Below are 15,408 nucleotides of genomic sequence, written 5' to 3'. Positions count from 1 at the left end.
GCCACCGGGGGGAGGCCCTTCACAGTAGTTATTAACTCCTTTCAGCAGTCCCCCCTTCACAGTAGTTATTAACCCCTTACAGAAGTCCCCCCTTCAGTAAAATGGGGACTGCTGAAAGGGGTTAATTACTACTGTGAAGGGCCTAGCCGTCTGGGCAACCCCACAGATCATCCCCCACCCCCCTTGTACTTGTTCCACTGATCCGCCACTTGCGGACTGCGTGGGCATGAGTTCAGTCACTTTGGTGCGCAATCCCGTCCTGCGGCGCGTGATCCCGCGAGACCTGTGACCTACAGCAGCGGGTCTCGCGGGATCACGTGCCGCAGGACGGGATTGCGCACCAAAGTGACTGAACTCCTGCCCGTGCAGCCCGCAAGTAGTAGAACAAGTACAAGGAGGGTGGGGAATAGCCAAATGAAAAAAAAAATGTTACCAGGCCAGCATAACATTCGGGGCACTGGACAAAACATCCGGGGCTCAAGCCCCGAATATTTTGACCTAACGACGCCCCTGCCCCCAGGTGAAAATGCAATCATGAGAATGCAGGGCCAGGCGGGATAACATTGCCACTGTCTGGCTTTGTCACTTAAAGCGTGGGGGAAGGGGCTACAGCCAGCAGGGAAAGTGAGCAGGGTGCAATGGTGACACTCTTGTTGCACCAAGAAGCTCATCTGCATAAAATAAAAACTTGACTCTCTGCAATGTGGCCACCAATCGAGAAAGAAAGAAAATGCAATACAGATTAGTAAGATATTTGCAAGGAAATGTTGCTGGTCTGCACACTGAAGAAATTGAGCACCACAGCTTAAAGGGTTTTTCCAAGTCTTTAATACTGAGTGTTTCTGAGATCAGAGATAAGAACTCTACATGAACAGTCAGCTGATGGAACTCAGGAGGAATAGTCAGCATATAAACTGATTTTTAACCACAGGTATCACAAAAACTACTTACAATTTTTAATACAGACCAATTGAAAACATGATTTTAACCCAAAATGAGTAAAATGGAATCATAAAATATTTTCCTGAAGGTGTCCGTAGCTTTTAAAGGGAACATTTCACCAGGACAAACACCTACAATAATGTTTGATTTATTCCAAATGGTTTCCAAAGCTTCTCCTGACATAATATCACTATATCTCAAATTAACACAATTCTACATATTGAATCTCTACAGTAATCACTTCTAATAAGCAATACTGAAAATATCAGGTACAATGTAATCGGTATGGGTTCCATCAATCAGACCTTCTCCATTGAAATGCACAAACCAGCAGGGAATTTTAATGCCATTCTTGTGATCTTTTCGGTAGTCTCTTTGTACACCCCTAAAAATGATACATAGTAATAAAATCAACAAGCACCATAGAAGAATAATTAAAAATGAAAGTAAATTATGGAAGTAAAAATATAATTGTAAAATCAGACATGCTACTATTCATTTATGCTTAAAGGAACATTTCACCTCTCCTGACATGTTTGTTTTATTAATTTCTATACCTATGTAATAACAATTCTGGAGCATCTATTCCTATGACTTTATGATCTGTCATTCCCGTATTATTCCCGCTAGTTATGAATGGATTACTAGCCGTTTGCAATGAAAGTCCAGGTGGGTGTTTCCTAGTTGAGGGGGTGTCCCTGCACAGTCTTACACCGGCAGCACTGATTGGATTATATCAGACTGTGCAGGGACACCCCCCCCCCCCCCAACTGCTAACACCCAGCTAGACCTTCATTGCAAACTTCTAGTAATTTATTCATAACTTCTAGCAGAAATAATAAAGGAATGGCGCAACATAGAGTCATAGGAATAGATGCTCCAGAATTGCTGTTCAAAGGCAGCAGTGGGCCAGTTGTTCAAGAATGGTGTGTTGGGGGGGGGGAGTTGGCAACTTACCCCCCCCCCCCCAACCCTGGACCAGACCTGTAAAGGAAAGATTACTTACCTACTTCCCAGTTCCCCACTCCTTCTCCTCCAGGCCTGCGATGCTCTTCTGGGCTCCCTTGATGTCGATACATCATGACTAATGGTCTTCCCTTACATCATGACTAATGATCACATCAAGCAAGGGTATCCAATCTCAGCTGCAGCCATTGATTGTCAAACTGAATATTGACATCAAGGGAGCCCAGGCCTAGAGGAGAAGGCGTAGGGAGTCGGTGCTGGGGAACAGTTAAGTAATCTTTCCCTTTACAGGTCTGGCCAAGTGTGTGTGTGTGTGTGTATGTGTGTGGTGGTGGTGGTGGAGAGGGCAGAAAGCCCCCATTTCTTGCAAAACTTCAAAACTTCTTTAAGCAGTTGGAATTGACGGTAGACAGATAATTTTCAAGATTTATCACATCTTTAGACTCTTTGTTAGTTTAGTAAATGTCAAAAATTAGCATATTATACAAGTTAGTTTTTCTCAGTAATGGCTTCAGGCAGGGAGATGTCACTAATATAGATATATTCAGCTGCCATTAGCACATCGCTAATGTCAGACAGTTTAATACCCATTTTTTTAGGTGACAGAAACCCTTTAAAGGATAAATCATTTATCCAATTGGTTATATTTAGCTTTCTTTTGTCGTTTTTGTTCTACAGCCTGCTGTGCTTCCTATGCACTCAGTGAATTTACAGAGAATCCGTCATCTGATGGGGTGGATGATGATTAATAACAAACATACATATCTAAATGGCGGTGGGGGGGCTTGACTTGAGTCATCTACTGATAAGTGATCATCAGAGCATTAGAGCTGCAGGAATAAATAACATCTAACTGTCTGGTGGGGTAGATGGGGGGGGGGCACACTTGGGCAGCTCAGCCTCTGTTGGTGGTGGACCTTGTCCCAGCCCGGCTCTCCCTCCTCTACCTACCCCCCTTTCAGGATGGCAGAGCAGTGCAGACTGTCAGCTGTAACATACAGCTGACAGTCTGCTTCAAACTGCAGACATAACCCCAGCAGCCCGATGCTTGAATGGTTAATGAGTTAGTGTAGGGAACATGCGCCTATCCCCATCCCCCCTGTTCAGTATGGACACAACACCACCCCCTCCCAGTACAGGATGGCTGAGCGGCAAGCTTTGCAAGTCACCCCCATACCCCCCGTTCAGGATAGCCGAGTGGAGACCCCTACCCCCACTTTAGGACAGCGCAGAAGCCAATACCCCCCCCCCTGTTCAGGATGGATAAGGAGAGCATGTAATACACAGCTGACAATCTGCTTGAAATGGCCGACATTGGTGCTGTCACCCATGTCGGCCATTTAACCCCATCCATGCTTTGGTCCTTAGGATCCGCTTTATATAAGGGGCTAACCATCGGGCCGCCGTCTCCCGCACTCAGCCGACCTCTTTGCTCTCTCTGCGCATGCGCCGGGCTTTTTCCATCGTTCATGCGTGCCCAGCGCATGCGCAGAGAAGGGATCCTGTCTCTGGCTCCCACACTCAGCCGGCCGCTTTCGTCTCTCTGCGCATGCGCTGGGCGCTCATGAAAGATGGAAAAAGCCCTGGCGCATGCGCAGAGAGAGCAAAGAGGTCGGCTGAGTGCGGGAGCCAGAGACGGGATCGCGCAGTGACAAGGAGCGCACCGCGCATGCGCGAGGCCTGCACGATCCCAGCCTCACAGCAGGATGTCAATGACAGTAAAGGGAGGACGGGTAAGGGCGGCCTTAGCTTGACTTGAAGCAAGGAGGCCGCTGCCCCCTTGACTTAAAGCTGACTCTGAGGATAGCAAAAACACAGATTAAAACAGTGTTTTTATAAAGTATACAACAACCAGTGGAGGTATGAAAAACATGATTAGGAACACACTAGGGGCTACCGCAAGGTAATGATGTTGGTTTAAAATGTGTTTTGGAGGTGACAGGTTCCCTTTAAGAAGCATTCCGTTTTGATCCGTCCTAATAGAAGTCTATGGGAATCATAACGGATCCGACTGGCTCACGTTAGGCAAGACAGAAAACAAAGTCCTGTCGACAGGCCTTTTTTCTCCGTTCTGCATAACGGAAACCAGGACGGATCAGTTATGCTGCCCATAGACTTGTATTAGGACGGAAAGCAAAACGGAATACCTTATAAAGGCTTCCGTTTTGACTTCGGTCCTAATACAAGTCTATGGGCAGCAGAACGGATATGTCCTGGTTTTTGACGTCCGTCTTATGGATTCCGTTATTTTCCGTTATACTCATGTTATAACGGAAAGCCTTAACGGAATCCAGAATGCAGATATGAACCCACCCTAATTGGTTAAAAAAATAAATAAAAATACTAAACATGTTTGGTATCGCAGCGTCCGTAACGACCTGATCTATAAAAGGATAATGTTATTTTCCCTGCACGGTGAACGCCCAAAAAAATAAATATATGATAGAATTGAAATGTTGCCAACCTCACTTCCCAAAAAAGGTATAAAAAGTGATCAAAAGAGTCATATGTACCCAAAGTTAGCACCAATCAAACTGTCACCTCAGTCCGCAAAAAATGAGCCCAAAAATATAAAAAAAATATGGCTTTCAGAAAATGGAGACACAAAAACATAAAAAAAAATGCTTTTATTGTGTAAAATAAAATGTAAAAATGCACATATTAGGTATCGCCACATCCATAACGACCTGCTCTATAAAAATATAATGTGATCTAACCCGTCTGGTGAACGCCATAATTTTTTTTTTAAATGTGCCAAAAAAGCCATTTTTTATCATCTTACATCACAAAAAGTGTTTTACCAAGCGATCAAAAATTCATATGTGCCTTAAAATGGTACCAATCAAACCATCATCTCATCCTGCAAAAAAAGAGTTCCTACCTAAGACAATCGCCCAAAATATAAAAAAATATGGCTATTAGAAAATGGAAACACAAAAACATGATTTTTTTTCCAAAAATGCTTTTATTGTATTCAATTAAATTTTAAAAAATGCACATATTAGGAATCACTGTGTCCATACCAACCTGCTATATAAAAATAGCATGTGATCCAACCCGTCTGGTGAACGCCGAAAAAAAATAATAAATAAAAGTGCCAAAAAAGCAATTTTTTATCATCTTACATCACAAAAAGTGTAATACCAAGCGATCAAAGAGTCATATGTGCCCAAAAATGGTACCAATCGAACTGTCATCTTATCCAGCAAAAAATAAGACTCTACCTAAGACAATCGCCCCAAAAAAAATAAAAAATATGACTTTCAGAAAATGAAAACACAAAAACATACCGTAATTTTTTTTTATTGTGTAAATTCAAAATAAAATGCAAAAATTGACATATTAGGTATTGCCGCGTCGTTACGGCCTGCTCTATAAAATTATCACATTATCTAGTCTGTCAGGTGAACATTGTAAAAAACTAAAAATAAAAACTGTGCCAGAACAGCCATTTTTTGGTTACCTTGCCTCACAAAAAGAGTAATATATATATATATATATATATATATATATATACACACAACTACCTCTAGCAAAATAATTATTTACTATATATATATATATATATATATATATATATCTCCAAATATAAATATGGAGGTGCAGGCCAATGGATTAAGCAACAAATCCAGGACAATATAAGAATAAAAAAGAAAAATGCCAGCACTCTCACAAAAAATGAGTAAAAATAAAAACACTTTATTCACCCCTGTGGATTAGCGAACTTGTGTTTCAAGTTTGGCGTACAAGGTTCAGGTTCGGGTTATGTAAGAATTCCGTTATGGATTCCACTACCACGGACCATAACCAAGGTTCCATTCAAACGTCTGAATAATGGGTCCATTCTGCAATTTTAATGGGGCTGCAAAAGATGCGGACAGCACACCATGTGCTTTCCGCATCCGCACTTCCGTTCCGCCAAAAAATAGAGCATGTCCTATTCTTCTCCGCAGCCACAGACAAGAATAGGCATTTCTATCATAGTGCCAGCAGTGTGCGGTCCGCAAAATGCGGAACGCACATGAACGGTGTCCGTGTTTTGCAGATCCGCAATTTGCGGACCTGCAAAACAGTTGCGGATGAGTGAATAGACCCTTGTGGTCCGTGGTAGCTGAACTTGAAACACAAATTCACTCAACGCTAGTCACATAGTTTTTAGCTTATAGCTTGAAAGGAGACTCTGTGAATGAGCTGAAAACATTGCGACCACAGGAGTGAATAAAGTGTTTGAGGGTGCTGTTATTTTTTTCTTTATATATTGTATATAGTCATTTATCAAACTGGTGTAAAGTAGAACTGGCTTAATTGCCCCAGGCAAACAATCAGATTCCACCTTTCATTTGTAACAGCTTCATTGGAAAATTAAAGGAGGAATCTGATTGGTTGCTATGGGCGACTAAGGCTACTTTCACACTAGCGTTCGATCGGATCCGTTCTGAACGGATCCGATCGTAATAATGCAGACGGAGGCTCCGTTCAGAACGGATCCGTCTGCATTATATTAGCAAAAAAAAAGCTAAGTGTGAAAATAGCCTCGGACGGATCCGTCCAGACTTTCAATGTAAAGTCAATGGGGGACGGATCCGCCTGAAGATTGAGCCATATTGTGGCATCTTCAAACGGATCCGTCCCCATTGACTTACATTGTAAGTCTGGACGGATCCGCACGGATCCGCACGCCTCCGCACGGCCAGGCGGACACCCGAACGCTGCAAGCAGCGTTCAGCTGTCCGCCTGTCCGTGCGGAGGCGAGCGGAGGCTGAACGCCGCCAGACTGATGCAGTCTGAGCGGATCCGCTCCATTCAGACTGCATCAGGGCTGGACGGCTGCGTTCGGGTCCGCTCGTGAGCCCCTTCAAACGGAGCTCACGAGCGGACCGACGAACGCTAGTGTGAAAGTAGCCTAAGCCTGTTTTCCTTTGCACCAGTTTTGATAAATCTTCCCCCTGTGTACTTATATGTGTACATAGCATTGTGTGTCGTCACACTGTACTAATCTGTGTGGGAAAAGTGACCGCACACAAAGGCCTCATTTGCAGTCCCCAATGCACAGGTAACGTCCGTGCGGCGGCCGGGATGTACTTGAATAGGTCCGTGATCCGTCCGCACCGCAAAAAAAACTGAACATTTTTTTCACCTATCCATTGCTGCATTTAGGAGGAATAAGTGTATTTAAATTAAATTACATTACATTAAATTCTGTGCACCCTAGCTCCTCCAATCTCCTTCCCTAGACACTTGATTGACAGGGGCGGACATATAGGTTGGGAGGGGTCCAGGGAAGCAGAGTGGAGGAGCTAGGGTGCACACCCAGTGCACTTAAGCCATTATTTGCATATTTTTTAAAGCACTTAAACCCAGCAACGGATCTGGGAAAGGAAGGTATGTTCTTAACTAGCAGTCTTAACTAGCAGAGTCAGCCCTACTACCAGGCATTATGGCTGGTTTAATGGGGTGGATCCTGCTGAAAGATTATATTTTCAACAGCAGATTCTGATCTACTGGTTGCCCACTTAATTACTCACGTTTTGTGATTATCTACTGAAACCATAAATATTCCTTACCTGGTCACTGTCAGCAGCTTGTTCTTCACTTTCATTGTTGCATCCGGTTTCTCAGGATTTTCAGTTTCGTGAATATTAGAAATTTCATAATTGATTCCATGAAAAAATTGTCCTTGAAAAGTAAACCATTATTAACCCAAGAGTGAGAAAACACATAACAATAGATTACATTAAATTACAAAAATAGTTGGCACATTGTAAATACTACTAGGAATCTTTCACAGCCACAGATGGTGGGGGAATGCAGGAACCATGTATCTGTAAACATCATGCTTTTACCATATATTTGTAAGTAAAAATAAATCAAATCAGAGTTTGTATTTCTGCAGTTTCATGGATTTGTGATTTACTAAACTTCTGGTCTTTCCCCCATCTACTAACCCACCTAAACTTGATATTTCAATTTCAGTCTGCAGCACTATCATAACTCCGGGGCAGCCCGCTATCTTGGGTCCACATTTGACTCAGATCTTTCCTTTGTTCCCCATATTCAATCACTTACACGCTCTTATCGTCTGCACCTCAAGAATATCGCCAGAATCTGCCATTTTCTTACGGTAGGAAACGGCAAAAACCCTTGTTGTTGCCTTGATTCATTCTCGTCTTGACCAGTGATGAGCAGCAGGGGTAATATTCGAATTTGCAATATTTCGCGAATATTCGTCATATATTCGCAAATTATTAGCAAAATCTCCAGTCATTATTTTCTTGCTTGCAAAAATCGGCAATCGGAAAATTCGTGATACAAATTCAAAATACAAAAATTTGCGATCAACACTACTCCTAAAGTCAAAGATATTGCAGCCTTCTCATTGGCCCACAAGCAAGAAGCAGTGAGGGATCATGAGGACTGATGAAAAAAAGAATATTCGCGATTACGGAGATATAGCACTATATTCTAGATATTCGCGAATTTGCAATTAGAATATTCGCGAGCAACACTAGTATTGACTACTGCAACGCATTACTAATCGGTCTCCCTCTCACTAAACTCTCCCCCTTCAGTCTGTCCTAAATGCTGCAGCCAGGCTCATCTATCCAACCGCTACACTGATGCTACTAGTCTGTGCCAGTCACTTCACTGGTTGCCCATCCATCACAGAATAGAGAACTTCTCACCCTCACCCACAAAGCTCTCCACAGTGCTGCACCTCCATACATCTCCCTTCCGTCTACCACCCTACTCGTGCTCTCTGTTCTGTTAGTGACCTAAGATTAATATTCTCCATAATTCGTACCTCTCACTCTCGTCTTCTAGACTTTTCTCGAGCTGCACCTACTCTCTGGAATACTCTGCCCTGGAATATTAGGTCAATTCACAACTTCTCCACCTTCAAACGTGCCTTAAAAACTAGAGTTGAGCGAACACCTGGATGTTCGGGTTCGAGAAGTTCGGCCGAACATCCCGGAAATGTTCGGGTTCGGGATCCGAACCCGATCCGAACTTCGTCCCGAACCCGAACCCCATTGAAGTCAATGGGGACCCGAACTTTTCGGCACTAAAAAGGCTGTAAAACAGCCCAGGAAAGAGCTAGAGGGCTGCAAAAGGCAGCAACATGTAGGTAAATCCCCTGCAAACAAATGTGGATAGGGAAATGAATTAAAATAGAAATTAAATAAATAAAAATTAACCAAAATCAATTGGAGAGAGGTTCCATAGCAGAGAATCTGGCTTCCCGTCACCCACCACTGGAACAGTCCATTCTCAGATATTTAGGCCCCGGCACCCAGGCAGAGGAGAGAGGTCCCGTAACAGAGAATCTGTCTTCATGTCAGCAGAGAATTAGTCTGCATGTCATAGCAGAGAATGAGGCTTCACGTCAGCCACCACTGCAACAGTCCATTGGCATATATTTAGGCCCAGCACACACACAGGCAGAGGAGAGAGGTCCCGTAACAGAGAATCTGGCTTCATGTCAGCAGAGAATCAGTCTGCATGTCATAGCAGAGAATCAGGCTTCACGTCAGCCACCACTGCAACAGTCCATTGTCATAAATTTAGGCCCAGCACCCAGGCAGAGGAGAGAGGTCCCGTAACAGAGAATCTGGCTTCATGTCAGCAGAGAATCAGTCTTCATATCATAGCAGAGAATCAGGCTTCACGTCACCCACCACTGTAAGAGTCAATTTTCATAAATTTAGGCCCAGAACCCAGGCAGAGGAGAAAGGTCCCGTAACAGACAATCTGGCTTCATGTCAGCAGAGAATCAGTCTTCATATCATAGCAGAGAATCAGGCTTCACGTCACCCACCACTGTAAGAGTCAATTTTCATAAATTTAGGCCCAGAACCCAGGCAGAGGAGAAAGGTCCCGTAACAGACAATCTGGCTTCATGTCAGCAGAGAATCAGTCTTCATATCATAGCAGAGAATCAGGCTTCACGTCACCCACCACTGTAAGAGTCAATTTTCATAAATTTAGGCCCAGAACCCAGGCAGAGGAGAAAGGTCCCGTAACAGACAATCTGGCTTCATGTCAGCAGAGAATCAGTCTTCATATCATAGCAGAGAATCAGGCTTCACGTCACCCACCACTGTAAGAGTCAATTTTCATAAATTTAGGCCCAGAACCCAGGTAGAGGAGAAAGGTCCCGTAACAGACAATCTGGCTTCATGACAGCAGAGAATCAGTCTGCATGTCATAGCAGAGAATCAGGCTTCACGTCAGCCACCACTGCAACAGTCCATTGTCATAAATTTAGGCCCAGCACCCAGGCAGAGGAGAGAGGTCCCGTAAAAGAGGATCTGGCTTCATGTCAGCAGAGAATCAGTCTGCATGTCATAGCAGAGAATCAGGCTTCACGTCAGCCACCACTGCAACAGTCCATTGTCATAAATTTAGGCCCAGCACCCAGGCAGAGGAGAGAGGTCCCGTAACAGAGGATCTGGCTTCATGTCAGCAGAGAATCAGTCTGCATGTCATAGCAGAGAATCAGGCTTCACGTCAGCCACCACTGCAACAGTCCATTGTCATAAATTTAGGCCCAGCACCCAGGCAGAGGAGAGAGGTCCCGTAACAGACAATCTGGCTTCATGTCAGCAGAGAATTAGTCTGCATGTCATAGCAGAGAATCAGGCTTCATGTCAGCCACCACTGCAACAGTCCATTGGCATATATTTAGGCCTAGCACACAGGCAGAGGAGAGGTTCATTCAACTTTGGGTAGCATCGCAATATAATGGTAAAATGAAAATAAAAATAGGATTGAATGAGGAAGTGCCCTGGAGTCCAATAATATATGGTTATGGGGAGGTAGTTAATGTCTAATCTGGACAAGGGACGGACAGGTCCTGTGGGATCCATGCCTGGTTCATTTTTATGAACGTCAGCTTGTCCACATTGGCTGTAGACAGGCGGCTGCGTTTGTCTGTAATGACGCCCCCTGCCGTGCTGAATACACGTTCAGACAAAACGCTGGCTGCCGGGCAGGCCAGCACCTCCAAGGCATAAAAGGCTAGCTCTGGCCACGTGGACAATTTAGAGACCCAGAAGTTGAATGGGGCCGAACCATCAGTCAGTACGTGGAGGGGTGTGCACACGTACTGTTCCACCATGTTAGTGAAATGTTGCCTCCTGCTAACACGTTGCGTATCAGGTGGTGGTGCAGTTAGCTGTGGCGTGTTGACAAAAGTTTTCCACATCTCTGCCATGCTAACCCTGCCCTCAGAGGAGCTGGCCGTGACACAGCTGCCTTGGCGACCTCTTGCTCCTCCTCTGCCTTGGCCTTGGGCTTCCACTTGTTCCCCTGTGACATTTGGGAATGCTCTCAGTAGCGCGTCTACCAACGTGCGCTTGTACTCGCGCATCTTCCTATCACGCTCCAGTGCAGGAAGTAAGGTGGGCACATTGTCTTTGTAGCGTGGATCCAGCAGGGTGGCAACCCAGTAGTCCGCACAGGTTAAAATGTGGGCAACTCTGCTGTCGTTGCGCAGGCACTGCAGCATGTAGTCGCTCATGTGTGCCAGGCTGCCCAGGGGTAAGGACAAGCTGTCCTCTGTGGGAGGCGTATCGTCATCGTCCTGCCTTTCCCCCCAGCCACGCACCAGTGATGGACCCGAGCTGCGTTGGGTGCCACCCCGCTGTGACCATGCTTCATCCTCATCCTCCTCCACCTCCTCCTCATCCTCGTCCTCCTCGTCCTCCAGTAGTGGGCCCTGGCTGGCCACATTTGTACCTGGCCTCTGCTGTTGCAAAAAACCTCCCTCTGAGTCACTTCGAAGAGACTGGCCTGAAAGTGCTAAAAATGACCCCTCTTCCTCATCCTCCTCCTCCTCCTCCTGGGCCACCTCCTGTTCCATCATCGCCCTAAGTGTTTTCTCAAGGAGACATAGAAGTGGTATTGTAACGCTGATAACGGTGTCATCGCCACTGGCCATGTTGGTGGAGTACTCGAAACAGCGCAACAGGGCACACAGGTCTCGCATGGAGGCCCAGTCATTGGTGGTGAAGTGGTGCTGTTCTGTAGTGCGACTGACCCGTGCGTGCTGCAGCTGAAACTCCACTATGGCCTGCTGCTGCTCGCACAGTCTGTCCAGCATGTGCAAGGTGGAGTTCCACCTGGTGGGCACGTCGCATATGAGGCGGTGAGCGGGAAGGCCGAAGTTACGCTGTAGCGCAGACAGGCGAGCAGCGGCAGGATGTGAACGCCGGAAGCGCGAACAGACGGCCCGCACTTTATGCAGCAGCTCTGACATGTCGGGGTAGTTGTGAATGAACTTCTGCACCACCAAATTCAGCACATGCGCCAAGCAAGGGATGTGCGTCAAATTGGCTAGTCCCAGAGCTGCAACGAGATTTCGCCCATTATCACACACCACCAGGCCGGGCTTGAGGCTCACCGGCAGCAACCACTCGTCGGTCTGTTGTTCAATACCCCGCCACAACTCCTGTGCGGTGTGGGGCCTGTCCCCCAAACATATGAGTTTCAGAATGGCCTGCTGACGTTTACCCCGGGCTGTGCTGAAGTTGGTGGTGAAGGTGTGTGGCTGACTGGATGAGCAGGTGGAAGAAGAGGAGGAGGAAGCCGAGAAGGAGGAGGTGGCAACAGGAGGCAAAGAATGTTGCCCTGCGATCCTTGGCGGCGGCAGGACGTGCGCCAAACAGCTCTCCGCCTGGGGCCCAGCTGCCACTACATTTACCCAGTGTGCAGTTAGGGAGATATAGCGTCCCTGGCCGTGCTTACTGGTCCACGTATCTGTGGTTAGGTGGACCTTGCTACAGATGGCGTTGCGCAGTGCACACTTGATTTTATCGGATACTTGGTTGTGCAGGGAAGGCACGGCTCTCTTGGAGAAGTAGTGCCGGCTGGGAACAACATACTGTGGGACAGCAAGCGACATGAGCTGTTTGAAGCTGTCTGTGTCCACCAGCCTAAATGACAGCATTTCATAGGCCAGTAGTTTAGAAATGCTGGCATTCAGGGCCAGGGATCGAGGGTGGCTAGGTGGGAATTTACGCTTTCTATCAAATGTTTGTGAGATGGAGAGCTGAACGCTGGCGTGTGACATGGTTGAGACGCTTGGTGACGGAGGTGGTGGTGGTGGTGTTGGTGGTACATCCCCTGTTTGCTGGGCGGCAGGTGCCAACGTTCCTCCAGAGGCGGAGGAAGAGGCCGAGGCGGCAGCAGCAGAATAGGCCGAGGCGGCAGCAGCAGAAGAGGTAGCAGGGGGAGCCTGAGTGACTTCCTTGGTTTTAAGGTGTTTACTCCACTGCAGTTCATGCTTTGCATGCAGGTGCCTGGTCATGCAGGTTGTGCTCAGGTTCAGAACGTTAATGCCTCGCTTCAGGCTCTGATGGCACAGCGTGCAAACCACTCGGGTCTTGTCGTCAGCACATTGTTTGAAGAAGTGCCATGCCAGGGAACTCCTTGAAGCTGCCTTTGGGGTGCTCGGTCCCAGATGGCGGCGGTCAGTAGCAGGCGGAGTCTCTTGGCGGCGGGTGTTCTGCTTTTGCCCACTGCTCCCTCTTTTGCTACGCTGTTGGCTCGGTCTCACCACTGCCTCTTCCTCCGAACTGTGAAAGTCAGTGGCACGACCTTCATTCCATGTGGGGTCTAGGACCTCATCGTCCCCTGCATCGTCTTCCACCCAGTCTTGATCCCTGACCTCCTGTTCAGTCTGCACACTGCAGAAAGACGCAGCAGTTGGCACCTGTGTTTCGTCATCATCAGAGACATGCTGAGGTGGTATTCCCATGTCCTCATCATCAGGAAACATAAGTGGTTGTGCGTCAGGGCATTCTATGTCTTTCACCGCTGGGGAAGGGCTAGGTGGATGCCCTTGGGAAACCCTGCCAGCGGAGTCTTCAAACAGCATAAGAGACTGCTGCATAACTTGAGGCTGAGACAGTTTCCCTGGTATGCATGGGGGTGATGTGACAGACTGATGGGGTTGGTTTTCAGGCGCCATCTGTGCGCTTTCTGCAGAAGACTGGGTGGGAGATAATGTGAACGTGCTGGATCCACTGTCGGCCACCCAATTGACTAATGCCTGTACCTGCTCAGGCCTTACCATCCTTAGAACGGCATTGGGCCCCACCATATATCGCTGTAAATTCTGGCGGCTACTGGGACCTGAGGTAGTTGGTACACTAGGACGTGTGGATGTGGCAGAACGGCCACGTCCTCTCCCAGCACCAGAGGGTCCACTAACACCACCACGACCATGTCCACGTCCGCGTCCCTTACTAGATGTTTTTCTCATTGTTATGGTTCACCACAACAACAAATATATTATTTGGCCCAATGTATTGTATTCAAATTCAGCGGGATATAAATTTGAGGCCTAGTATTTAGGCGCTGGGTGACCGGTATGGATTTAGTGACAGAATTAGACTTGGAAATGCACAGAAGCGTGTGTGTGAAGTTATTCTGAATGACCCAATGTGCACCTTCAATATTATATACCCTTTTAGGGATAGATTTCAAATAGCTCTGATATAGCAGAAACCACTAAATTATGAAATTGCTAAATTGGGAATTGTACTTCAACCCAGAACAAAAAATGTGCTTTGACGGACACTAAATATCTTGCCCAGCAACAACAGTACAGCGGTGGGTAACGAGAGATTTAGAGGGATTTAAATTTGAGGCCTAGTATTTAGGCGCTGGGTCACCGGTATGGATTTAGTGACAGAATTAGACTTGGAAATGCACAGAAGCGTGTGTGTGAAGTTATTCTGAATGACCCTATGTGCACCTTCAATATTATATACCCTTTTAGGGATAGATTTCAAATAGCTCTGATATAGCAGAAACCACTAAATTATGAAATTGCTAAATTGGGAATTGTACTTCAACCCAGAACAAAAAATGTGCTTTGACGGACACTAAATATCTTGCCCAGCAACAACAGTACAGCGGTGGGTAACGAGAGATTTAGAGGGATTTAAATTTGAGGCCTAGTATTTAGGCGCTGGGTCACCGGTATGGATTTAGTGACAGAATTAGACTTGGAAATGCACAGAAGCGTGTGTGTGAAGTTATTCTGAATGACCCTATGTGCACCTTCAATATTATATACCCTTTTAGGGATAGATTTCAAATAGCTCTGATATAGCAGAAACCACTAAATTATGAAATTGCTAAATTGGGAATTGTACTTCAACCCAGAACAAAAAATGTGCTTTGACGGACACTAAATATCTTGCCCAGCAACAACAGTACAGCGGTGGGTAACGAGAGATTTAGAGGGATTTAAATTTGAGGCCTAGTATTTAGGCGCTGGGTCACCGGTATGGATTTAGTGACAGAATTAGACTTGGAAATGCACAGAAGCGTGTGTGTGAAGTTATTCTGAATGACCCTATGTGCACCTTCAATATTATATACCCTTTTAGGGATAGATTTCAAATAGCTCTGATATAGCAGAAACCACTAAATTATGAAATTGCTAAATTGGGAATTGTACTTCAACCCAGAACAAAAAATGTGCTTTGA

General features: G+C 46.1%; 1 protein-coding gene across 1 annotated transcript in view; it reads right to left on the bottom strand.

Annotated features, from left to right (window-relative positions):
- Positions 1-811: 811 nt before the first annotated feature.
- The window catches only part of LOC122944114 (inter-alpha-trypsin inhibitor heavy chain H3-like), a 64,020-nt gene continuing 49,423 nt past the window's right edge, over positions 812-15,408 (bottom strand). The window contains exons 11-12 of the mRNA XM_044302347.1: positions 7,473-7,584; positions 812-1,327 (exon numbers count right to left, since the gene is read on the bottom strand). Coding sequence (XP_044158282.1) covers positions 1,186-1,327; positions 7,473-7,584 — 254 coding nt within the window. The 3' untranslated portion in view covers positions 812-1,185. The remainder of the gene's footprint in view (positions 1,328-7,472; positions 7,585-15,408) is intronic.

The sequence above is a fragment of the Bufo gargarizans genome, chromosome 7, assembly GCF_014858855.1.
Source record: "Bufo gargarizans isolate SCDJY-AF-19 chromosome 7, ASM1485885v1, whole genome shotgun sequence".
NCBI lineage: Eukaryota > Metazoa > Chordata > Amphibia > Anura > Bufonidae > Bufo > Bufo gargarizans.
This window is presented reverse-complemented; position numbering and strand designations above follow the sequence as displayed.